Source organism: Pleurodeles waltl, chromosome 3_1, assembly GCF_031143425.1.
Source record: "Pleurodeles waltl isolate 20211129_DDA chromosome 3_1, aPleWal1.hap1.20221129, whole genome shotgun sequence".
NCBI lineage: Eukaryota > Metazoa > Chordata > Amphibia > Caudata > Salamandridae > Pleurodeles > Pleurodeles waltl.
The window spans coordinates 491,834,362-491,860,093 of record NC_090440.1 but is presented as its reverse complement, the minus strand read 5'-3'; the positions used below and the strand labels follow the sequence as shown (position 1 = coordinate 491,860,093).

Sequence of the window (25,732 nt, the reverse complement as noted above, 5' to 3'; positions counted from 1 at the left end):
GTGACAATTCTTTGTAAGGTGTTGGCGAAGTGGCTGCAGGTTGTCATTCGGGGTCTGATCCACAATGACCAATGTAGGTTTATGCCCTCCGGTAGCATGGCCCTCAATCTGAGACATCTTACTTAAGTTATACATGAGACTGCTGTGGCGGATCAGGAGAAGGCACTTGTGATGCTCAACACTGAAAAGGTGTCTGACACGGCTGGGTAGAGCTATCTCAAGTCGGTACTCAGGCAGATGGAAATCGTTCCGGTCTTCCGGGAGTGGGTTCAGATGCTCTACACAGGACCTATGGTACATGTCAAGGTGGGGGGAGGTGTTGGAGGCCTGGAGGGGGGGAGAGAGGCAACTGGCAGGGCAGTCCCCTCTCGCCGCTCACATTCACCTTGGTGATTAAGCCACCAGTTGCTCTGTTGCATAGGAAGCTAGAGCCCTGGGAGTGGGAAAGCTTTCTGTACCTTGGTATCATGATCACTAGGATGACAGAGGATCACTGGCACATCAACATGGACAGGGTGATGCAGGGTTTCACCAGGTTGGTCAAATTCTGGAATACTCTGCTGTTGTCAGTCATGGGGTTGCTAAGAAGGTCTTCCTCCTGCAGTATCTATACCTAGTACAGAATGCACTTTTTCCTATTCCCGCCAAAGTTCTTCTGACTTTAAATAGTATCCTCATCTCACTGGTATGGGCAGGGAAAAGAAATGGAGTGGTGTGATCTGTCTTGAAAAGGGGTATGGAGGAGGGAGGCATGGCCATTCCGGACATTCAACTTTATTACTATCCAGTACACCCGCAACATGCTGCCCGATGGCTGACAGATACTGACAAATTGGAGAAATGGCCTCTGCGGGACATGATTGGCAATGGTACAATGCCATGCATCTTAATAAGGGTGATGTACAAATGTCCTGATACCTTATTTGGTCTGCTATACTGCCAAGATCTGGGAATCAATGGTGAAAAAAGTGATATGCAGGACCCCCATGATAGGGAATTATGTATCTGGAACCCTTCCCCATCTATTGACCTTGATATGTCAGAGGAGAGGTGGAGAGAGGGTGGATGCCTCTTGGTGGGGGATTTATATCCAGGGTAAGCCTTCCTCACTTTCTGGGAGGCTCATGACACCTTTAATGTGGGAGGGGGCTATTTTATACAGTTCGTCAAACTATAGAACACAGCGAAGAAAGTCTGGTGTACGTACCCAGCTGCACCACCGGAATCACATGTGTTGGGAGGGCTGATTCGACTGGGGGGACGGTAGGCACTTATCTCCATTATCTCCCTGTTGTATAATGAAATTCAGGTACACCTGGTGAAAACTGTGTACAAAGCAAAGGCAGCAAGGGAACTCGACCTGCAGAAAGTCACTGAAGATTTGAATTAGACCGATGCCTGTGGTCTCGTAAAGACGGTGACCTGTAATAATCGATTTAAATTACTCCACTTAAATGTTTTGCACTGCATATGTTTAACACCTGCCTGGGTTAACCGTATGGATCTTAGCAGTGCTAGAGGTGCCCCCTGAAAAACCCAGCAGCTACCAGTGTGCTGGCTGACTGATCTTAACCAGCCTGCCACCACACACGTTTCTGACCATCAAGGGTGAGAGGATACACTCTCGGGCCATCAGGAACAAAGTCTGCTCTGGCAGGGGTGTTCCACACCCCTTCCAACAGGATGACCTGTAAATTACAATTGCAAGGTAGGGAGCTTCAAAGAGCCATTCGCGTTTGGCATGCGGATCTGGCTTCACTCAGATGTGAGTGGATGCCGGCATCCCCCCCGGACCCAGGGCCTATTTGACACCTAGATAGGCAGGACAATTAGTAGTCAGCTATGTGTATCCACCTTCAGGCTAGTTCCACCCCTTAGGGGATCTATCTGAGGTGGACACGAAATTTGAAAGTCTGCATCTTGGTGATGGCAGAATTAAGAACTCTGGGACAGGGTAATACTCACTTCCCACGGGAAGGGGTCATATAGGGTGCATAGCGACACCAGGGGTGAGTTGCCCATTGTTTAATACCCTACACTCACCTAATGCCCCTAAATCTAGTATTTATCCTGCCAACCTGAAGGAAGAAGACGAACCCTGAAGAGCTGCAAAAGCAAGAACAGAAGACCTGCAGCTGACTTGGTCCAGTCCCTCTGGCCTGCCTGCTGTCCTCAACAAATACGCCAAAAATGACTTGTCCTACAACTGTCTGTGCCTCCAAAAGCCTGGGAAGACTGCCAGCCTTCACCAAGAACCAGAAACTCCTGTGGAGTAGCGGAGCTGCTCCCCTGCATCATGCAGGCACCCAAGAAAAACTGTGAAGTCTCCGGACCGCCAAAACCTGACACCAGAAAGCACCACTGTACCTGTGGCCCCTAGCTTGAGTTAAAGTGGGCCAATGGTGCCAGCATGGTCCTCGACCCTCCAGAGATTAAGCCAACCTTGGGTTTGCCACCTATGGACTTCCCAAAGCCACATAAAGCCTCTTTGTGCAGGCCCCCCTATATTATGAGTGACCCTGGTGACAAAAACCCAATGCCTCAGGACACCTCTGCACTCGGCCGCTCTGGCCTAAGGAGAAGAGGACCAAAGGTGTCCTAGGTCCCCGAACATTGTGAGACCTGAGCTCCATTGTTGGTTCATCCGGACTGGTCCCTCAGTCCCAGCTTGCAGCATCTTTCTAACCAGACCTTTCCCCCATAGGATAACATTAGGATACTTCTGCACCCAGATGCCCTATTGCCTCCCAAAGTGACCTGTTGGTGCTGGGATGGACCTTGCCCTTTACTTACGTTAACTGCAGAAGAACAGTCCTGTAAGTCGGTGCTAAGTGCTGAATGCAGTATATATTCCTTTTCCCTTAGGATAGCATTAGGGCACCTGACGCTGAAAAGCACCTCTGCAGCCAGATGCCCCAGTGCCTACTGAAGTGACTTGTTGGTGCTGCCTGCTACCTTGCCCTATACTTACCTTAACTCCAGAAAAACAGTCCTGTAAGTCGCTGCTAAGTGCCCAAATGCAGTATATGTTTTGTTTCCTATAGGATAACATACGGGCATCGGAGGCTGAAAAGCACCTCTCTGCCCTGATGCCCCAGTGCCTCCCAAGGTTACCTGATGGTGCTGCATTTGTCCCTGCTCCATACTTACCATAACTCCAACATAACAGTCCTGTAAGTTGCTGCAAAGTACCTGTTTGCAGTAAAAGCTTTTCCTCTGCAGGATCACATTACTGTTTCAGAAATTGCACTGTGCTTATTTTTCAAACCTGTAAAAGTTCATAACTTAAAATCTACTTACTTGGTCTTGATGATCTTGGTGCCTATAATTATATCAAGATACGTCTAATATTTATAAATTGGTGTGGATCTCCCTTTTGAGTTCTGTGCATCATTTATTGACTGTGTGTCCACTGCAGATGTCTCACACTCTTCTCTGATAAGTCTAAGGCTACACAACCACACTACCTCCTAAGAGAGTACCTTACGCTTGCCATAGCAAGCCCCTCTCAACTTATAAGAGAACATCTGGACTCTTTCAAGGTATATCTCATTTTGGTATACCTATAAAGAGACAGTTTCCAACACTGGGGCGCGCTGATAGTTAGCTATCTTTTTGCAAACTACCTAACTTTGAGGTTCAGAGTTATAGCGAGTGAGTCACACTAGTTCTTTTACACCCAGTAAAGGCCTCTGGATCAGTGATGGCCGAGCTCAAAACACTGTATCGACCTCCCCAATTGCCACGGGCTATCTGCCCAAATGTAGTCAGTGGATGCCTCGGCTAGCAGGAACAGCACGTCCAATATTACCTGGACAGCCGAACAACTAACAGCTGAAACAAAAACAAAAGTGTTCAGGTTTTATTTTCATCAATGTTCCGGTGGATCTAGCCCTGCTGCATCACTTCCAGCAGAAATGGACCAGGATAAGTGTCGGGGAGGGACCCTAATGTCGTCAGTACTCAATAACACACTTCAAAAACTACATCATTTTGTGCACCATTCTCTCCTTCAGGAATGGAGTTGGCTTTTGGGTTGGCTTCGAATACAAATGGTCCTAGATTTTCAGTTTCCATTGCTCGTCATACTTCCATCATATTCAGTGCAATGTGTACCTTAGTAATTGAAGCAGACAGATCAGTGAACCTTCGATCACCTCAGCCCGACACAAGAGAAATGCACACCATGCACTGAAAAACATGTTTCTTGTGATAAACACTGCACTGAACAAGGTGACATGATATAATGTATGTAGTGCAACCTGCTGATTGTCCGTGATGCATCAGAGTAGCCCCCTTCTTTCACTGCAGGATCAACGGCTGATTGGAGTTATATATGGTTTCACTTTACAAAATGTTCCCCTGAAAACAGAACTATTTGGGGTATGTTGTTCATAAGGGCATTTAAGATGGCTGGAGCTAGTTGAGCTGACAGAGCGACAGGCAGCAGATAGGACAGTTTGCCTGTGCCCTACTGAAAGAATGTCTGCAACCATGTCACATGACCTCTACCTCCCTTCCCAGAAAAGGGTCTAGAATGGAGATCCATATTACTGCCAATGATCAAGACGGTGAATAGTAATCGTTTGACTCCATGATTTGTATGTTGTGCTCAGACAGCTGTGAAAAATGCATGAACCCACTAAAGTGGTGCAGGGATAATTCCTCCCAGTTATCTGGGCAACCTGATCCTTTTCTCTTCCTTCCAAAGTGCTTAACACCTATGATGGCAGCAGATGGACTAAAATACCCCGCTACTCTTCTAATGTTTGTGTTCATTTCCATGTCGGTGACATGACTAACAGAGAGGCGCCCTTAGGCATCAGTAAATCAGCATTAATTAAGAGGGTGAACCAGGTAATTCGACCATGATGTGACTTTTGTCTTAGTAATGAAAGGACAGGAGGATGAGAAGGATAGCTCAAGATTTCTACAGCAGGTGTGTTTACAGAATTTGATATAACAGAAGATGTGCTTCCTCCCTAACCTCTAGAAACAGCCCTACAGCTCAATCCACTTAATGCTTTAGTTTATTTACTCTGATTTACAGAGGCAGGAGTCCCTAAAAATGCCCTTGCGCCACCCTTCTGAGGCACCAACAAGATTTTGTTTTAAAAAAAGTTTCAAGTTCCCTCATCTTAACAAGGGCACCCTATTTAACTCCCCATCTCCCTTCCTCAATAGACTTTAGATTACCTATTGTATTTATATCAGTGCCATCTCTCTTCCATTCTAACATCATAACGGTGTTTCTTATTTTTCGCACATATTATGTATAAGGCTTCGGTCAGTCTTTCCTTTCTTCAAAATTTTGCATAGCACCACTTTAGAAGAAATATTTTGTACTCGAAACCAAATAAATGAGTTGTTGAGATCAGTTCATCTTAATTGTATTTTAGGTACGACCTATTCGCAAAAAAGCAAATTAAACAACATTAAAACCATTACAATAAAAAGCATCATACCTTATCGATTCATTACAATAAAAAAATATATAGTCAATTTAACACCAAACAAGTTATATTACAACTCTCAACAAAATCCTGCAGCCTTCTTATACTGAAACTAAAAAGATGATAATCGCAACAGGAGAATATACACAATAACATCTTGAAGTGATGTTAATAGGTATAACTGGCACATTTGTCCCTTCGGATCAATTGGAAGGATTAGACTATTTAATGTTTTTCACGGAAGAGAGGCAGGACTGAAGACTGCATGATTTTTTAATATTTTAACAGTGATTTCTAATAATATCACTAGGCTTGCACTTTGCTGATTATTACTCATTAAATCATAACATTTAAAAGCCACATAACAAGGTTTAATCTTATCATCTAATAGTACCATTATGATATAGTTACTTCTCAGATCAATTAAACCTGGAAAATTACAGAAAATATGGACCACTTTTTCAGGACCTAAGCTGCACATTTTGCATAATTTATTTCACTTCACATTGGCTGAACCCATTCTGATGCTACCCCAAAAGGTCATGTTGCCTCAAACGATAGCCCATGGACCCATAGCTAACCTTCTGGAACAAATGAGTTTGTAGGTATTTTTGTATACATAATTTGTGACGTTGAACTTTACAGTAATCTGAGCATGACAGGCTATCAGTATAATACATGGGACCCTGCAAACCCCTTATAAAAGGCCATCTTTAATTTCCTTACTACATTCGAGGTGTGCTGTTTCTAGTTCCCTGTAAAACAATTATGCAGCTGATAAACTGTATTAAGCTGTGCCATTACCTTATGAAGGAACTTGTTCTTCTATATGGGCATGGAACTGCTCAGTGACTGACAATATCCTTAGAACAACGACTGGGTGTACTTTATTCTATATATACCACATATGTTATAACATTTTTTATTAGTACTTTTTGTTTTCTTATTTATCATCGCAACAGCACCCCAGATATCATGTAAATGATATTCAGCAAGAAGTCATTCTAAGCGATTGTCTGTCCTCCATGTCATTACTCCCATCCAAGACAGAACCATTCACCAAACTGGAGGATGCTGTTGTGCTCTAAGATAATAGTGCAGGCACACCTCATCAGACAGTCTGCCCACAGAAGTAAGACCTACCTGTGTAACAAAATAGTATTAGGGACAATAAGGAATGAAAACTGCTAAAGTTTAATATATTTACTTATTATGTTAACTGGCCCTATTTGGTACTCCGGCATACAATAAACTAGCTTTGACGTAGCTTTTAACTTATGCTGCTACAGCAGTCAAGGGTGGACCAGCTGTCAGACCACCATATTTCGTACTAAAGCAAGTTAGGTTATTAGTTAGTGTTGCTTCTCTTTTCTCAAGATTTTCAAGATGTATTTCCCTTGATAAGGATTTTGAAATATGAAAACACAACTAGTAATAGCAGGGCACATAGGTAATTTCATTGTTAGCTGGTCATTGTTTTTGCTTGCCTCTCTTTGATCAAAGATTAATATTTTAGTTTTGTTGAGTTTTACTTTTATGTAATTATTTTTGTTGTATATTTGTCAGTTATCGAATAGTATATTCAGTAGATATTGCCCCCAGAGAAACAGTAACATTTGCCAAAAGCAACAATTACCATGGTCCAGTGAGACACTGGTAAGGAGTAACAGTATGGGTGGCCTTGAAAAATAGAAAAAAACATGGCAGATTCATAGACGCAAACTGACTGGGCAACAACACCGATTTAGGGAGCACTGATGAAAAGACACAGAATCATTGACCCAATGAAACCGTATAGGGAACAACTGTTACAGTAGCACTAACATTTTCGTTGCAGTTCTGGAAATATATCTCACATCTAAAACTACTTTTTCACTTGCAATTTAGTTTAGTGTGAAGCAGGCCCTGGTAGCGGTCAGCACTTTATAGAGAAATCACAATAATCCAAATTTTGCATTATACTAATATAGGGATTTTTGTTAAACATAGCATTTGTATTTATATATAGTATATATATATTGCTGAAAGAGTAAGTATTAAAGACACATACTAAAGGGAAGCTAGTGGCACTGCGACTAAGACGCAAAAGGAAATTTCTAGCAAAAGAATAGGGCTAGTGTTAATAACTACATATAACGAACATTCAAAACAGAGAAACAATCTCATTCACTTACCGACAGCAGAGGGATGACAACTTTCCCAAGGAAATCAGGTGGTCTATCAGCATCGTCATCAAAGACTGTCACTTCCAGCACATCATGGATGTCTTTAATAGGGCTAGAATTGAAACACAACGTTTGGTGTAATACAAACACATTCACAGTCTTTACCTCAAAGTATTCAACTAATTAATCAGCATTCCCTCTGTGAATAAAATTCTCTCTTAATTAAGATCAAAAATTAAATTGAAACAAATGTATTCCCAAATCTTCCATCACACCGCATGCATGCATGTAAACAATATTTGTTAATGGATATTATTGAATGGATGTTTGAGGAAAATCTGCTGTGAATAAGCAGTATGTATGTTTAAAAAAATTAAGAAAGAGACAAAGCATCTTCTTTTTCATTTTTTAAGCAAATCAACTGGTGCGCCAAAACTCGGCCCTGAAAAAGTAAGTCCCTGTCCCTAGAAATCAGTTCACAGATTGGAAAGGATGAGTGGGTCGGTAAGGAATCTGCAACTTGATATTGTCTCTACCAGATAAGGCATTACCAAAGTGGGAGAAAGCATACCAGTGTCAAGGGAAGTACCCAGACCACTGGATTCACCCAAGTCTGTATGCCAGTCCATAGGGTTTGGTAGCTGGTGTTCTAGAGGACCCAGCGACCCTTCCCATTCCTTATCATACCCCAACCCATAAGAATAAGGGTCTGGATCAGACAGAGGGGGCAAGGACCTTGGCAAAGTCAGAATGCGATGCCGGTCTGGCTCCGTGTTGGAGTTGACAATGAGGATGGGGTTGACGCCACCTGGGAGGATGGGCAGCGTCAGGGGCATCAACATCGGAACCGGTGGTGGGGAAGGTTGAAGTGGTATGATCGATGTCAGTTCAGATCCAGGAACGGATCCATTGCCCCCCTTTGTCACCGAGCTGAGGCCAAAAACACCAGCGGGGAACCTGTGGGGGCCCCTTTTGAGCCCATCGGGCCCGATGGTGCTCCAGCAGAGTCAGACTGCCCAACAATGAGACTCATGGCCTCATAAAACCCTCTGAGTTGGACAGGGGTAGCTCCAGCTCCCTGAAACTGGGGAGGCGCGTAGCCATCCCATGACCAGGCTCCAAGGACATAGGCCTAGAACGATGACACTCGTGTTTCCTTGTCTTGTCGGCCGACGGATGGGGTGAAGTCAAAGAACACTTGTTCTTCTTTAACTACTTCTTGTGCCTCGACTTACCGGACCGTCCCGATGACTTGGAGTGGGACGATGATGAATGGGGGCTCTGCAACCATTCTCAGGGCCTCTTGACCAAGATTGGGAGCAATGCAGAGTCAAGCGCCAGGCCGCAAAGCGCTTTAGGGACCGCTCACTCAAATCTTTCGGATTCATGGCTCGCCACTTGCAGCACGACTTCAGACACCACAGGCACACGAGGAGCGGATCCGTCATGGACATCACCCGATAGCAGGATCCCCAGGGCCTGAACCCATGTTACGTGAAGACATCCTTGATGCACCAGAAGTACTGACACTCCAAAAATGTTGACAAAAAGTAAAAAATGATCAGTCAAAAAATGACTAAGGGGTAGCTCTTCTTCGGATCAGTGCTGGGCTAGTGAGGAAACAAAGGAACTTAAGTCAGCAGGGTGGTGCTTCTACAGGACCCGCAACGTCATATCTGGCACGCACAATGCCAACGACGGACGCAGAGCCAATCGATGCCAACTAAAGGCGCGCAAGGGTATTGATTGAGAAAAATCAGGAGATCCAGACAAATGCCTGGGGAAAGTTCTAAGGTAAGGAATCTGCAACTAGATGTCTTTATCAGATAGAGGGAATATTAACTGTGATTTCCTAATATACACACAGTTTATGTGTGAAAATGTGTGGCATTACATCTATTCCAAGATCCGCAGACTGCTTGATCTGTATTTTGGAAGATGGTCACTACACTTTGCCTGTACTGCTAATGGTGATTTACATATGCATTAAATGTCAATTTATGTTAATGTGACATGCCTGAAGTGACTACCTATGTGAAAACATCACTAAGCTATCCAAGCATGTTAATAATATTATATGTGCTTTTCTAATGACCATTGTACAGAAAAACTCTAAAGGTATCAGCCTCATCCTCACCCTAATGTGCACAGATCCCTTCTCACCTGCAAGAAGTCACTCCACTTGTTTGGCTATCTAACCAATTAAAGTGTCAAAATCAAGACTGTGTACCTTCTGTAGAAAGCTATCAATGGTTGCATTCTCTCCTCACTTTCCAATGTGCTGACAGTGGAGAGGGGCATAAGATGCTTGGTGGAAGAGCTGGCGTCCCCCATGGAACTCACTTCCCATACTGATCAGCCTTAAGGAAGACTTTCTTTGCAATTCAGAAAAGCCCTAAAAGACCATCTGTTATGACAGTTCCTTGAAGTTCATCCAAGCAGAATGTCCTCTAAAGCAGCAAATTCCATGCTGAAAATCTGGTCTCTTAAGGCAGTGCTTCCTTTTCCAACCTCCTGCAACATAGTTCACTCCACTCTTGCATTGCATACCATCATTAGCTCTATTAAAAAACAACAGAACAAGGCTGATGGATACCTGGAAAGAATTTCTTCATAGTACCACAAATAAAATATTATTAGATAGGGTGATACATTACTCAATGAAAAGGTTCAGTGTAACCATAAAATGATAAATGACCCCTCTATGCACACTGTCTCAACTGATCACTTAGCACCACACTAAACACCCTCTTTTCTATTTTTATAATGCAATGACATTTCTGACAATTTTTCAAGCATTAAGATCCCTTTGGCGTTTTGGTAAAATTAAATAGCAGGGTTTCTTGTAGTTCATTACCACCAAATATGTATTAAAAAAAAGAAACACTTAAGCATACTTTTTGAGATTACTTTTTTGTCGTCAAATGAAACATCAAGCAATACACAAAGTATAACGCACACTCTTAATAATAATGCTCATTTAAATAAATACCCTGAATGCTCCACCGTGAGATACGTACCAAGGTGTATGTGTTCCATGGTGAATTCTATAAATTAATTCTGTTGTTTACAGACAAGAGTTCCAGCAGTGTTTTATGGCACATATAGCACACAAAGCATATGTGCTCCCATTGTTCTCCAACAATCAGATATACAGGTGGCTTGCTCTGTGAATACTTAATAAACGGCAACACCAACATAGATGAGTGTTTATACGATGTGGTTAAAAATTCTGTCCACTTACAAAGTGAAAACTTTGTTCCATTCCGGGTTGAGGTTTTTGTAAATCGTGTGCGTTTGTAGTCTGTCATTGCCCACCTCCAAGACGCAGAAAGGGTCACTTTTGCCTGAAAGAATAAAAGAAAACATGTCAAATGCCCTTATAAGTCTTTCTCTCGGAAACAGATATATTTGTCCGTACCCAATAAATGGCAATGCTAGATGGTGCGTACATTCGTTTAAGAACAATATCTTCTGCAGCGATAGCTCTATCAAACCTAAAACGCGAATCTAAAAGTCTGATTTTAGTCTGGCATAATAAAAAGTACATTTACTGTGACGGCCCTTACATGTGTATGTAAACTACACTCTATCTCTCCAAGTCAGAAACGAATGCACATAAAAAAGCGCGAAGGCCCTACTCAAAATGCAAAGTGGTATATGACAAAGATGATTCCACCCTGTAATTTTATGTTCTGAACACGGTTTTTTGGTCAGTGAGCAAATGCAATCTTCACGAATAACATTCATATGTATAACAACTATTCAATGAGGCAAAAAAGTCATTCCACATTGACAAAACTATTATCTGGAACTGCAAAATCTCAATAGCAGCGAATCACACGGAACTTGAGCAGGGGTAGGAAGGGGGCGAAGGGTATCATTAAACAGAAAATGCCCTGTCATAGTCTCCCCATGTGGAGATGTGGAAATAGCTCTCTAAGCACCTTTCCACTTCGCTGTAAAATCCCCCAGAGTAGACTGCAAGGAGACCAAGCTTTGTGGCCACGAACTACAGTTAAACTGCAAAACAACCAGCAATAAATAACTATTACTGTGGAGTTTGATTATTAATTTGTTGCACAGGTGATTGAGTCTGCTTTTACAAAGTTTAACTATTTCTCTTTTTATCTAGTTCTGATGTAATGTGGCCTTAAAGCCCGCAGTAGTGGGCTATACCAGCCTGCTCCAGTGTTAAAGGCCCGAGCTAAATGTGAGGGCCTTTAACAAGAGAGCAGGACTTTAAATGCCGGATAGCCACGCTACAGCGGGCTATAAGGCAATTAAAACATTCTGCCACAAGAGGGCAGAATGTTCTACTAAATAAAACAAAGGCCTCAGGGACTCCAAGGGGACTGAAATCCCCTCTGGCTCTATGAGGCTTTTGTTCACAGCTCTTGCTGTTAGACAACAAACATTGGAATGTTGGAGTTCCGGGCTTTTACCAGTCATTACAAGCCGGAGCACTCCTTCTTCTTAAAGAAAAGCACTCACCATTACAATGTTCTTTTATACAATCCTTAATGTTTAAAGCATTTTTGGTGGAAATGTAGCAATGTTTTGATGAGGGTATAAGCAAGCTTTGAACTAAGACAGACATTGCTCTCTAGGTAGGTCCATTGTCAGGGTCATTACTTCAGCTCAGGGACGGGTGTGTTTGTTAGTGCGGTAGGGGAAGGAAGATGGCTACAATGGAAAGAGAGCAAGATGCAGTGATGGGTCGTTTAAGTTAAAGCACACACCCATGGAGGTTGCAGTGTTCATAAACTGACGCAAACTAAGGCATACGTATGTGCTGTAAGATTTGCAATATCCAATCACATTTGCATCAAACCTATAAAGACCCTGCACTATTTTTCACCGCAGGAGTACCTAAAGAAAAATTAAAAGGTGATCTGGAATCGATCTGTATTGTTGTTAAGTGTTACAAACGATTTTACACATTTAAATTGAGAAGAAGGATAAAGTAGCACTTTTACATTATAAATTGCATGCAGTGGAATTTTACGTTCATATGAACACTTTGAAACAAAGAAGTATGAATAGAAGGAAAAATTAGGAAGCATTCACAGGCTCAGGGTTAGCAGTGGGGCTGTGGTCATTTCACAGAAAAATATTCTACCTTAAATTCAGTCCTTCCAAAAGCAAAGTTACTTTAGAGCGTTAATAAGGGTAGCAAATACCTCAATTTTAAATGGGAATCTAAGAAAAGGGGGTTGTCCTAAGGAGAAAGTTAAACCTGTCGATCCATATTGCAATTTTATTTACACACACACAGGAGTTTTGACCAATTATGCACTTTGGAGAACTCCAAAAAATGTATTTTCCTGGACAAGTGTAGACATTTTTTCTGAATGCATAAAAGTTAAATCCGCTCGATACATAGGAAAAACCACATCAGATGAGAACTCTGACTTTTCTACTTCTGGATCTGAGAATTGTGCCCTTTGGGAAGATTGTAAAATATTAATCAGTATGTTTGGGTCGCCTAAGACTATGGGGCATGCATTTTCTAAATATGAGGGAGCAAAATAATGGTAATGTGACTATATTAGGGGTGGGGATTTGTGACCTGACAGCCTTAGAGAGGTCACCCCCAACGTTTTGCCTGCCTCCCTCCACTTTTTGACACAGTTTTTGCTGGTTTTAGGACTCTGCGCACTTTACAACTTCTAACCAGTGCTAAAGTGCATATGCTCTCTCCCTTAAAACAGGTGACATTGGCTCATACCCAATTGGCATATTTAATTTACTTGTAAGTCCCTAGTAAAGTGCACTTCATGTGCCCAGGGCCTGTAAATTAAATGCTACTAGTGGGCCTGCAGCACTGATTGTGCCACCCACATAAGAAGCCCCTTAACCATGTATCAGGGCTGCCAATGCAAGGCCTGTGTGTGAGCAGTTTCAGTGCCACTTCGACTTGGTATTTAAAAGTACTTGCCAAGCCTGAAACTCCCCTTTTTCTACATATAGGTCACCCCTAAGGTAGGCCCTGGATAACCCCCAGGGCAGGGCGCTAAGTAGGTAAAAGGCAGGACATATACCTGTGTGTATTATATGCCCTGGTAGTGGAAAACTCCTACATTCATTTTCCATTGATGTGAGGCCTGCTCCTTTAATAGGATAGCATTAGGGCTACCCTCATTTACTGTTTGAGTGGTAGGTTCTGATCACAAAGGGGTAGACAGGTCATATTTATTATGGTCAGAATGGCAATACAAAATCATGCTGACTGGTGAGGTTGGCTTTTATAATACTCTTCTAGAAATGCCACTTTTAGAAAGTGAGCATTTCTCTGCACTTAAAATCCTTCTGTGCCTTACAGCCTGTCTCCAATCAACATCTGGGCTGGGCTAGTTGACAGCTCCCTTGTGCATTTCACACAGACAAACACAGGATGCTCAGTCACACCTGCACACACCTGCATACTGAATGGGTTTTCCTGGGCTGGAAGGGTGGAGGGCCTGACACTTACATTTCAAAGGACTGGTAACCCCTTTACTGGGACCCTGGCAGACAGGGTTGTACTGAAAGGGGACCCCCACTTCAAAGGCACTTTTGGGTATATAAACTGGGTCCCAGACCCTACCAACTTAGACACTTCCTGGGACAGATACTCTGAATCAGATTCTGCAACCTGCCAAGAGGAGCTGCCTGGCTGCCCAAAGGACTGCTGCCTTGCTGTTGCCCTGCTGCCTTGCTGGCCTCTGGCTCCAATGAGATGTGCTCCCCAAGAGCTTGGATTGAGCATGTCTTCTGTTTCCTGAAGTCTCAGGGCCAAAAAGACTTCACCTCTACAAAGGAACTCCTTATGTGGTGAAAATCGACACACAGCCTGCCGGAATCTACAGCGTTCCCGGGTAGGTGCCCGGCCAGACTTTAGGAAACTTTCAATGCAACTTCCTTTGGTCTGAGGTTTACGCGTCCCTATGATGCCTTTCCTCCACATGGGATGGGCGACCCACCACGTGACTGACTTTGACGATTAGTCTACGTATAGTAAGTGACCTTCTAGCACTTACTTCTTTTTCTATAGGAGAAGTTACTAACCACGGTCCTGATGAAGCGCCAATGGATCATGTCTGACCGCACAGGCGCGAAACATGTCGACCCCTAAATGTTAGGATAGAGTATTTCTCTTCCTTCCCCCTTTTTTTCAGGAGTACTGGTAGCCATTACTGCTCCGAAGTACTCCTCTCTCGTTTTTTAATCTTGGCCTGAACACATTTTGAGTAAATTAAATTTTGTGTCCTAGTGTCTAGAGCCAATTTTAACTTTCTTTTCACTCTCCTTACTCTTCACTGTCAGCCTAATCTGTAGAGTCTATCGGACTCACGATTTCATCTCCGGTTTTGTATCAGCACCTTTTGGTGCACATTGCAGTGCCGGTCTGACAAGGAGTTAGCCCAATGATGACGCCTAGCGTACTTTATGACGCATGAGGGTACTCCTACCTTATTACTGACACTTGTCCTCTGTTTAGACAGTCTCTTTTGGAACGGTGTACAACCTTTTTTTTTTGGTTTACATTCAGGGAGAACGTACACTGGACCACTAATCTCCCGGTCCCTCTATATTTTTTGGTAAGTGTGATGCAGCAGCACAAGAACTGACGTAACTACACCTGCGTGTCACTAGGAAAAGACGCATCCGCTAAAGAAATGCCGCTTTTGCTGCTGTTTGCACTGAAGACGCAGATACTGCTCGCCAACTGCGTAATGCAACAACACTAACGTGCAATGCAACCACGACTTGGGCGAAGCAGCACCAACACATTGGAACCAGTACTCATTGCTTCTGGACATCGACGCATCAACAACGTTGTCCAATCAGGAAAGGGTGCATTGCCTGCAAGCGCAACGCATCTCCTCCTCTGGATCAACGCATCCCCACCGATCATTGGCGCTAAAAAGATCATGTTAGAGGGTCTGTGTGACTCCTGTATCTGGCCTGAGTCCCATCTTGATAGCACTGAAATTTTGAATTTGCCCCGGTCCAGCACGACCAGATAGGTCTGGTTGGGGCTACTGTCTTCTAAGCACTGTATTTGATTTAATATTTGACAAATTCTGAACTTGACTTATGTATGTTGGATTTTTGTCATTTTGGTCTTGTTTGACAAGTTTGATAATTTTCTAAACTGATGTGGAGTCCTTTTGCTTTCACTGTGTTACTGCGTGTGCACAAATACTTTACACATTGCCTTTTTATTTTAGCCTGACTGCTCTGTGCCAAGCTACCAAAAGGTGAGCACAGGTAAACTTTTAGTGTGTATCTTATTTGCTCTGACAAGGATTGCGGTCCCTACTTGGACAGAGTGCAAACCTCTGTCATCTAGAGACCCCATTTCTAACTGAAACAATGTCTCAAAATGTTAAGGTATTATGGGATATATAATTGTATAGCAATTACTTTGTTTCTTTAGATTGTTGTGACTATCTTTCTGATCCCTGATAACAACACTGAAAAACTGAATAAAAAGATTTCTCAAAATGTTCAAAATGGATGCACAGAGGTTGAGTCCATTGGTGGGACGAGGGCTGGAAAATATATGGTGCACGGGGCCTCCTCCATATATGCCATCCCTGTCCAAAGAAACCTCAGTTACTGTTAGGTGGTTATGTCAGTGTTGGAAAGCATGTCAGCATATCTGTTGTGTGATAAAACAGGAGCCATCAGAAACCAGGGTGGTGCCTAATAGCTGCCTGTAGCACACTGTTCAATAATTGTGCCCTTTTACTGCCTATGCAGCAAATGCTGAGTACAAGGGAAAGCAACCCACTACCTTGCCCAGAAGTGCCAACTCCACTGCTGAGCTTTTTTCACCCCACCTCCTGCCCATAACAACCAACCATTTCTTAACAGAAAACAAACACTGTGGGGAAGTTACAAGTAGAAGGGGGTTGTTGGCTAATGAAAGTCAGGGCTGCCATTGTGGTAAAGAACTTCCAATGAACAATGTGAAATTACTAAATATTAAAAAGTGCACAAATATATTTAATAATATTCACGAAAGAAAAACATTAAAAACTTGATGAATTAACATATGATTAAATATTGAGCTCGATTAGATCCGGAGTTCTACTTTAATTAACTTGTACATTAGTAAAATGTGTTAAAACAATAGAGATTACTTTTCGGGTTTCATATTTATTATAGGCATTCTTTAGCTAAAAGGATTACCATAAGCAAAGATGACCGAGCTGTGTGCAATTGACACTCCCTGTGCTCTGTGGAGTTAGCATCACTGAGATGGACGTAGGAGGCACTGATGATGGATGTGATGCCAAAGGAATAGGTGAGACTAATGCCGTGGCCGAAACAGGGACAGCAGACCGCCTAAGCAATGTGCAGATGGGGAATTCCCTGCCTCACAAAAGCTAAACACCTCTTTGCATTCTACAAAAAATCATGTTCTTCACAGAGGCATTTGTCTGCCAACTTTATTACTGACAATGACGTGTGCTCAGCGCCTACCGTGAAATTAAATGAGATGAGCAAACCTATCCTTGAATAAGCACTCCCAAGGCATTAGAATGAAGACTTGTGATCTCATTAGTATTACTGAGAGCACGTGATGCCTTCTCAAGTGAGAGGATATATATATCCCCCTGTGGAATTGGAGGAGGAATCTACTACTTTTACTCACAGGAGCAAATAGGGAGTAAACATGAAGATTTTTGGATTGGAGGGTGCATGTGATGTCGTCAGTGACATCAGAAACGGAACACTGTAGGAGACTAATTGGGACACTTGATCACCTGAAATGCCCACTTTGAGTTAGAATATATCAGTTGTCACTTCACTTTCCTTTTTCAATCTACTGGGAGGTTTTCGGGACAGTTATTATCTTGCACGGATGTAGGCACCTACAGCTGAAGAGTGCACTGAATGACAAAAGGTGACATTTAGCCAGTTCTCACTTTTCAGCCAACTGTGCAAAGCATGCTGGGACCTCTATATGTATAGCTCGCACAGGAAAGGTTAAACTACAATTTTGGCATGGATAAAGTTGCTGGCTGGAAAAACCCAGCCTGTGAGCAGTCAGGGGTGAGCACTGGTATATGTCCAGTCCGCGTTAAGGGTCTCTCAGTGTCTGTCTGAAGATGGGGCACAACAGGGGTCAACAACAGGTGAAGTTTGCACTGCCACTGCACGTGTATCCCTTCAACTGTGTGCAAGAGAACCTTACACTGCTGTACATACAATACCAGCACAGGCTAAGCATATTAACACTTCACAGCCAAGAGCAAGATAATATGTACACACTGATTACCTGAAAAATCTGCAGCCAACAGATCTTCTGCTTTTAAAACTTTCACCTGCAGAAAGCCAATGTCCCTGATATTCTGGAAGGAGTTCTTAAGGCACTAAAACATAAAAAGTTTAATAAAACACGTCATTCGTAGATCCGACCTATGTGGACTTGTGTGCACTATACAATAGTAGGGTGAATTGCCTTTAAATGCAGGAAAGAATATTCTGGGGTAAAAGATTTCCTTGGGTAATTTATAATGCAAAAACGTGCACGTAGCTAAAGGGTATTTACTCATAGTTTTTAGATTTAGTAAACAACGTGTGGATTATTACTGAGTGCTACTTACACAAATATGGACATTCAGAGAGCCTAGGTGAAGTCTTGGGATTTCAACATCATAACACAATGACTTAATATCAAAAAGTCTAATACAATTAGAATAAATTACTCAAGTTTCTACTTGCTAACCCCTAATTTTTCACTTAATGCGTCCACCTCGTTTGGCATTTCGCTGGCTGTGCACACATTGTTTCAGATAAAGCCTACAATAATCATAGGGGTCAAGGTTTATTTTAGAAAACAGGTTTGATCATCAATTATAAATAGAGCAACAAAGGTGTAAGGTGAAATGGGCAGGTGAGAATTTTTAAATCCGGAAGAATATGCTTACTGTGTGCATATTTTCTCACATCAAATCCGAAAGAAGAAAAATACAACAGTCCTTAGACACAGAAACACACTTCTTTCAAATCATTCAGTAGTAACCCAATTCTTATGTAGCTCCTATCCCACATTTACAATTCTGTCTACTGACATGGTCTTGTTGCGGAGAAAAGAACAAAAAGAAATCGACTGGATCAGTGAAGTGTTTTGGCCCCTCAACACCTTGTTTGGTAGTGGTGCAAAGTGACGAGTCAACGCCTAACATGCTCTGCAGTCAGTAAAATTGTTTGTGGGTAATTTAAAAAGGTAAAAAATTATTAGGCGAGATGAAAAGGAAGAATCTGAAAATTGGTTTAGACGAACAACTTTTGCATGACATAAACCATGTTTCAATATTCAGCTAAGTGACTATTTTCAGGTTACAAGCAGGGAAACAAAGAGATCCTTACATATACTACACACCAAGGTGTGGAAATAGGGGTTCTTTTTTCAAATTCAGCATGAACCCTGTTTCGAAAAAAAAAATTCGATTGCAGGCAATGCAATTCACTACTCCACTTTGGAGTAAATTATGCTATTATCACTTTTTCAAATCGATTTTTCTTTTACTTTTAAGAGGTCCTGTTTTTAAAGGCAAAATACTACTGAATGTTTTTTTTTTCTGTACATGAAACGTGGGATTTGTAATCACCCAGATTCGTTACCAAAAACGCCTCACTTGAATAGTAAACAACATTATAATTATTCATGGCAATAAACATAGCCTAGCTCATTTCAGGGGAAGTTATTCAACAAAAACTCTGGCAAATAATAAAAAGTCATGTGAAGCATATCCTTAACGAGCCTCCAATGGTGGTCCACAAGAACTGGATCCATGACAGATTATTACGTTTTTTTAATAAACAAGTCCTCGTTTCATTTTTAGATTCTTTACATGCAAATATATATCACGTGGACACCCCGAGAATCTGACATAAACCAGGCCCTCTTGGACAAACATCGGACACTCGAGGTCAACAGGCGCAACATAGCACCAAAGCTGTGCCCAAATGCAGCTCACTCTACATAATATGCCCAAAATATATTCAATCGTTCTACCAACTTTCTACTAAGGAAAAGTGATGAATAAGGCATGTGTTCACTATATTTTGGGAATATGCCTTTCAGCTGCAGACCTGCAAAGGGTGTTGTAAAGTACTTACATATCGTTGGCAAATCTGTTCTCTTTCAGTGGGTTCTCCCAGAGGGCAAACACAGAGATCGGAAATGGAAACTCCTGTACATGGTGTAACCATTATCAGCATCACAAGAGACCCCTGGCTGTTTTCCAGCGGTAGCTCCACGCGATTCCTCTGCTCCATTGGAAGGGCTGCGATATCCAATTTGCACCTGGAAAGAAATGCAAACATCCCATATCAATTTGATTTAATGTGAGTTGCCCTGCTATGGAACTCTCCGGGCTTGTCATGCAACAAGCAAATAATTTAAAATGCTCGACTTAGTGAGGATTCTATACAACCAAATTAGCAAACACAAACGTTTTGCCGAGTTTTGTGGCACTGTAGTGCTTACATAAGGAAACATTGCACCATATTTCACACTAGAACTCTTTCTCGTAAGATTGTATTTTGATGTATTTACAAACTGCATGGCAGGATCACTGCGCTCTTACTTCCAGAAGAATACTTTAACTGTAAATCAAAGAGAGGAATTTAGGTCAGGAGCTGACTTTGAACATCTGGAACACACAACGTATTTAACCAATTGTGCTTTAGCCCCGACTGCAACAGTGGGATGCTTTGAAACATAAAACATCTTATACAAGCAATGTGCTACTACTTAAAAAAACAACCACTAGTACATTTCGTCATTAAAGGAAATGAAGCAACTTCCAAGATATGACTTCTATAAATGACTGAAGAATTACAATAGGCATTTTGATGGATCTACCATGAAAAAGACTGAATAATGATGAAGAACTGCAAACTCAGCCTCGTGTTTTGGGCTTCAGTACAGCATACCTGTAACACCTGTCGTGAGATTGGGGGCATGGCAGGGTGCCATTACAGTTGCAATGAAAGATCCTCAGGCTGAGTAAGGTGTCACAAGAATACAGCAATGGCCTAGGACTGAAGTTGAGGTTAGTGCAGCGAAACGTGGGCAAGTCCCCTCTGCCTGCCTAGACAGTGCATAAAATAAAACCGCCTGTCTGGACGCCACACGGCTGACTCATTTAGAGGGCATTTATTAGAACAGGTACACTGAGGTTTGTGAGCCTGAAATCACTGCTCTTTAGTTTCAGATGGATCGAGCTCCTTTGCTCAGGCTCTAAATCAAATCAAATCAAATCATTAACATTTATAAAGCGCGCTACTCACCCGTGCGGGTCTCAAGGCGCTAGGGGAAAGGGGGTTACTGCTGCTCGAAGAGCCAGGTCTTGAGCAGTCTCCGGAATACGGAGTGGTCCTGGGTGGTCCTGAGGCTGGTGGGGAGGGTGTTCCAAGTCTTGGCCGCCAGGTAGGAGAAGGACCTCTCACCCGCTGTGGAGCGGCGGATGCGAGGGACGGCGGCGAGAGCGAGGCTGGTGGAGCGGAGGAGACGGGTGGGGGCGTAGAAGCTGAGGCGTCGGTTGAGGTATTCTGGTCCCTTGTTGTGGAGGGCTTTGTGTGCGTGGGTGAGAAGTCGGAAGGTGATCCTTTTGCTGACGGGGAGCCAATGCAGGTGTCTCAGGTGGGCGGAGATGTGGCTGTTGCGGGGTATGTCGAGGATGAGGCGGGCGGAGGCATTTTGAATACGTTGCAGACGTTTCTGGAGTTTTGCGGTGGTCCCAGCATAAAGGGTGTTGCCGTAGTCCAGGCGGCTGGTGACGAGGGCGTGGGTCACGGTCATTCTGGTGTCTGTGGGGATCCAGCGGAAGATCTTATGGAGCATGCGGAGGGTGAGGAAGCAGGAGGAGGACACAGCGTTGACTTGTTTGGACATGGTGAGAAGAGGGTCCAAGATGAAGCCGAGGTTGCGAGCGTGGTCTGAGGGGGTCGTGCGGTGCCAAGGGCCGTGGGCCACCAGGAGTCGTCCCATGCGGTCGGGGTGTTGCCGAGGATGAGGACTTCCGTTTTGTCTGAGTTCAGTTTTAGACGGCTGAGCCTCATCCAATCTGCGACGTCCTTCATACCATCTTGCAGGTTGGTCTTTGCGCTGACGGGGTCCTTGGTGAGGGAGAGTTTAAGTTGAGTGTCATTGGCGTAGGAGGTGATGATGATGCTGTGCTTGCGTACGATGTCGGCGAGGGGGCTCATGTAGACATTGAAGAGTGTCGGGCTGAGCGAGGAGCCTTGAGGGACGCCGCAGATTATCTCGGTGGGGTCTGAGCGAAAAGGTGGGAGGTAGACTCTTTGAGAGCGGTTGGAGAGGAAGGAGGCGATCCAGTCCAGGGCCTGGCCTTGGATCCCGGTGGAGCAGAGGCGGGTTATTAGGGTGCGATGACAGACGATGTCGAAGGCAGCCGAGAGGTCGAGGAGGATGAGGGCGACTGTTTCACCATTGTCCATCAGGGTTCTGATGTCGTCTGTGACTGAGATGAGGGCGGTTTCAGTGCTGTGGTTGGCTCGGAATTCGGATTGTGAGGGGTCGAGAAGGTTGTTGTCTTCAAGGAAGTTGGTAAGCTGCTTGTTGACGGTCTTCTCTATGACTTTGGCAGGGAAGGGGAGGAGCGAGATGGGGCGGAAGTTCTTCAGGTCGCTTGGGTCAGCCGTAGGTTTCTTTAGTAGGGTGTTGACTTCGGCGTGTTTCCAGCTTTCGGGGAAGGTAGCAGACGAAAAAGAGGAGTTGATGATGGTCTGGAGGTGCGGGGCGATGATGTCGTCGGCTTTGTTGAAGATGAAGTGTGGGCAGGGGTCCGAGGGGGCGCCGGAGTGGCTTGAGTTCATGGTGGTTTTGGTTTCTTCTGCGTTGATGTGTTGATGTTGTAGCTCTACTCAATTCAGCTAATGTTTGCTTAACAAGGAAATGTACTTATAGGGCACTTATTATTTTTAAGGCACTTCCAATGTTATGTCATATGTAAGAGAGCAACTAGATTGATATTGGCACATTGTGGTTACTTATCCTCTGATCATGGGCTAAATATCCCTTTTGTATTAGGTACAGCTCAAGGGGAACTGTTTTGCTAATGGCAGTCAAATAACTGAATCTTAACTGTTCCTGGGACATTGGCTCCATGGAAATTCCTTAAAAAATACCAGCATAATTAACCATGATTTGTGCTTTTAGTGTGACAGCGTGAGCAAAATTAGTAGATATCTGTTGTAGTCTTTGCAGGGAACCTCCCTAGAAAGATCCAGCTATCTTCCATGGTGGGAAAAAAAATCCTCCTACTCAGTTTATATATTCTAATGTGAGGCAGTTGTTTGGAGTAAACCACCTCTTGTGTGCCTCATGCCTGGAAGCAGTGTGTCAAAGAGTAGAATTCCTAAGAGGAATCAACTGAATCTTGACAGAACAGATTCAGTTTATATCGCTAGCAAAGAACAATCTCTGTTCTAAATGACATATTTATATGCCTGCCACTTGAATGTACAATTAACTGCCCTGTTCCTCTTCTCTTTCAATATTGTGTTTAGCACTAAGGCCATACATATTACAAAGTAACGTTTGCAGTTAAAAAAACACACTTCTCTCACACATAAAAGGTCAGTGGTCTGCCCTGCATATGGCCATTTGCAATAAGGTAAGGGGGACATTATTGCAAATTCAAGGTTGAAAGACCAAAATGAGAGAACAATTGAACAACATTTTGCAACGCAAAGTAAAAACATTTTAAAATTAGGATGTTCTGAGAGTCTGAGCTTTAGGAATCGGTAGTCGTGCATTAAAAAAAATCTCAGTATAGAGATGCTGTGTACCAGAAGGCAATACACCCATCTCTCAGTTATGGTGACATCACTTGATATCTAGTGTCACGATTCCAGAGTGATAAGATGACTGATTATCTGACAGTGATGCATAGTGAACCATAAATGCTCATGTGAAGCATCTATTAATAAGGTTTCACACAAGTGTGTTCTTACCACAGACCTCTCTGATGCTTGAATTCCGTTTTTTGTTTCCTCTGCCTGAAAAATTGTATGATACATATTTTTTCTAGATCTGCTTCAAAGGACAACAAACCAACACTACCATGTAGCTGTCCTCTGAGACAATTTACTAACAGATTAGCTGAAGGCTTATGTGTAAATAGGTTTTGGACAATTCCTTATTCTTTTCTCGGTTTTTATTTGCATTCAGCCATCTGACATTTATGAGAACGTGCAAAATGAAAGACATGGACGATGAATAAAAAGATAAAACTAAAAGAAATGGTTTAATTATGAGAGGTAGTATTTCCGATGTTCTTTGCTTTGCCCAGTGGAGGATAGGTTTTCAGGAAGTTGCATAATCCTGGAAACTCTTATTAGTAACTGCAGAGCAATGTTCCTAAAACATGATGGCGTTCATGTTAGGAGTTGGAACTAGCATGGGCCGAAAGATGGGCTCGAAACTTGCCTTTGTATTTGTTCAGATCGCTTTTAGTACGTTTTGGGGGAAAAAACAGTTTAAGGAAAATAAAACCCATATTGGGTCTGTTCCAGACCATCCGTTTTTGATTTCCTTTTTTCTGTTTAGATATATTGCTTTTTTGAGTTAGATGGCCACTGTTTTTTCGGCATACAGAGTATGCCTCTCCAAATACCTACTACTTAGATGTTTCCTGCTGTGGCAACAACAGTAAGTTAGGGGAGGACTCAACCTGTTGTTCATCAGACTGGCAAATACTGACGTTTTCGTTTTGCTTTTTTCCCATTCGTGCATAACATATTGAACCTTGCAACAGAAACCATTTTCTTTTCTCTGTTCTCCAGTGTGGTCAAACAGTTCATTATTACAGTAACAGGTAAGCATTATGCAGGGGAATCTTCTGACACTGATTCACGGTAAAGATTTGCTTGTTCAGCTTTTGATTTCTCTTCTTTATTCCTGTTTGAGCATAGGCTTTGTCCAGTTGCTGTTTTGCCTATTACCTGGCTAGAGATGTTTTATCAATGAGAAAGGACCCAAGAGTACAGCCTACTAATAGGCACGCTTTTTGTGGGAGCTGGCTGGATCAGGTATTAGCGTTTTGGACCAGAAGTTGTCCATTAAGGCGCCTCCTGGTGAGTTACTTCTGTCTATAGCATGTTGCATTATTGTCTTTCTGCTTCTAAGTGGCAGTGGCGCCATTCCACAGTCTGCTCCAGGGGGCCTGATGGAATAACAGTGATAGGCGTTAGGGCAGTTTTCAAGAATTTTATTTGTGCTAAATCTATTTGGCTAGAAGACTTACACAGACCCTATAGATCATCTCAATAAGTTGTTATAACAGTGCACTTGGCTTGATAGACGATTTCTAAATGCATGAGTACTCCATTGCCATCTCTTTGCAAAATGCAGCTTTCCGCTTGCCATGGCCACGGGTCTTTATGCTGTGGGCACCCGGGAGGAGGCCATATGACAATTCCTATGTATTTAAATTGTTTCACTTCTTCGAAGAATATTCCACTGAAGCAAATATTCTTGTGAACAGCTTTTACTAATTCGGAGTCCCACAATATGATCTTGATTTCTCTTTGTTGTTAATTATTCCCACGTTCTGAAAGGAAATGGCCTTATTGCATTGTTGGGTGAGAGGGAGGGGAGATGTGTTGTTTATGTGTCATACTAGTGTATGTGGGTATGTCATGTAATCCTAGTTCCATTATGAAATTGTACAGGGTGACTTTGCCTGGGTGTTCTGATTGCTGACAGTTGCTGATAGATGGAAACACATTTCAGACCTGCTGTACTTGGTTGAATAAATATTCTTATTCCCCGACAGTGTACATGGCATCTTAAGTGTATTAACGGTTTAAGGTACTGCAGTTTGATGCAAAAAAGATTTGTGCATGACTCAAGGCAGCAGCATGGGATACTGTATAGTAATGAGCCTGTCAAACCTTCAATGGCATGTAAAAATCACATTTGTCTGAAGGTTTTTGTGTGCTATCAGTTTATTAAAAAGTATTGTGTTTTGTCTGTTGTGGTGCACGAAAACAGTAATTAGAGGAGCTAAGCAGGTAGTATGAACAAACACTACAAAAACCATGAAGGAGGAGTGGCTGCACTCAGCAAGCACAGGCTCT

General features: G+C 42.9%; 1 protein-coding gene across 2 annotated transcripts in view; it reads right to left on the bottom strand.

Annotated features, from left to right (window-relative positions):
• MCTP2 (multiple C2 and transmembrane domain containing 2) overlaps positions 1-25,732 on the bottom strand; it is an 896,516-nt gene that overhangs the window by 299,154 nt on the left and 571,630 nt on the right. For both annotated transcript variants that reach the window (XM_069222757.1, XM_069222756.1), the window contains 4 exons: positions 19,742-19,928; positions 17,895-17,988; positions 10,863-10,965; positions 7,628-7,730 (listed from right to left, as the gene is read on the bottom strand). In XM_069222757.1, coding sequence (XP_069078858.1) covers positions 7,628-7,730; positions 10,863-10,965; positions 17,895-17,988; positions 19,742-19,928 — 487 coding nt within the window. The remainder of the gene's footprint in view (positions 1-7,627; positions 7,731-10,862; positions 10,966-17,894; positions 17,989-19,741; positions 19,929-25,732) is intronic.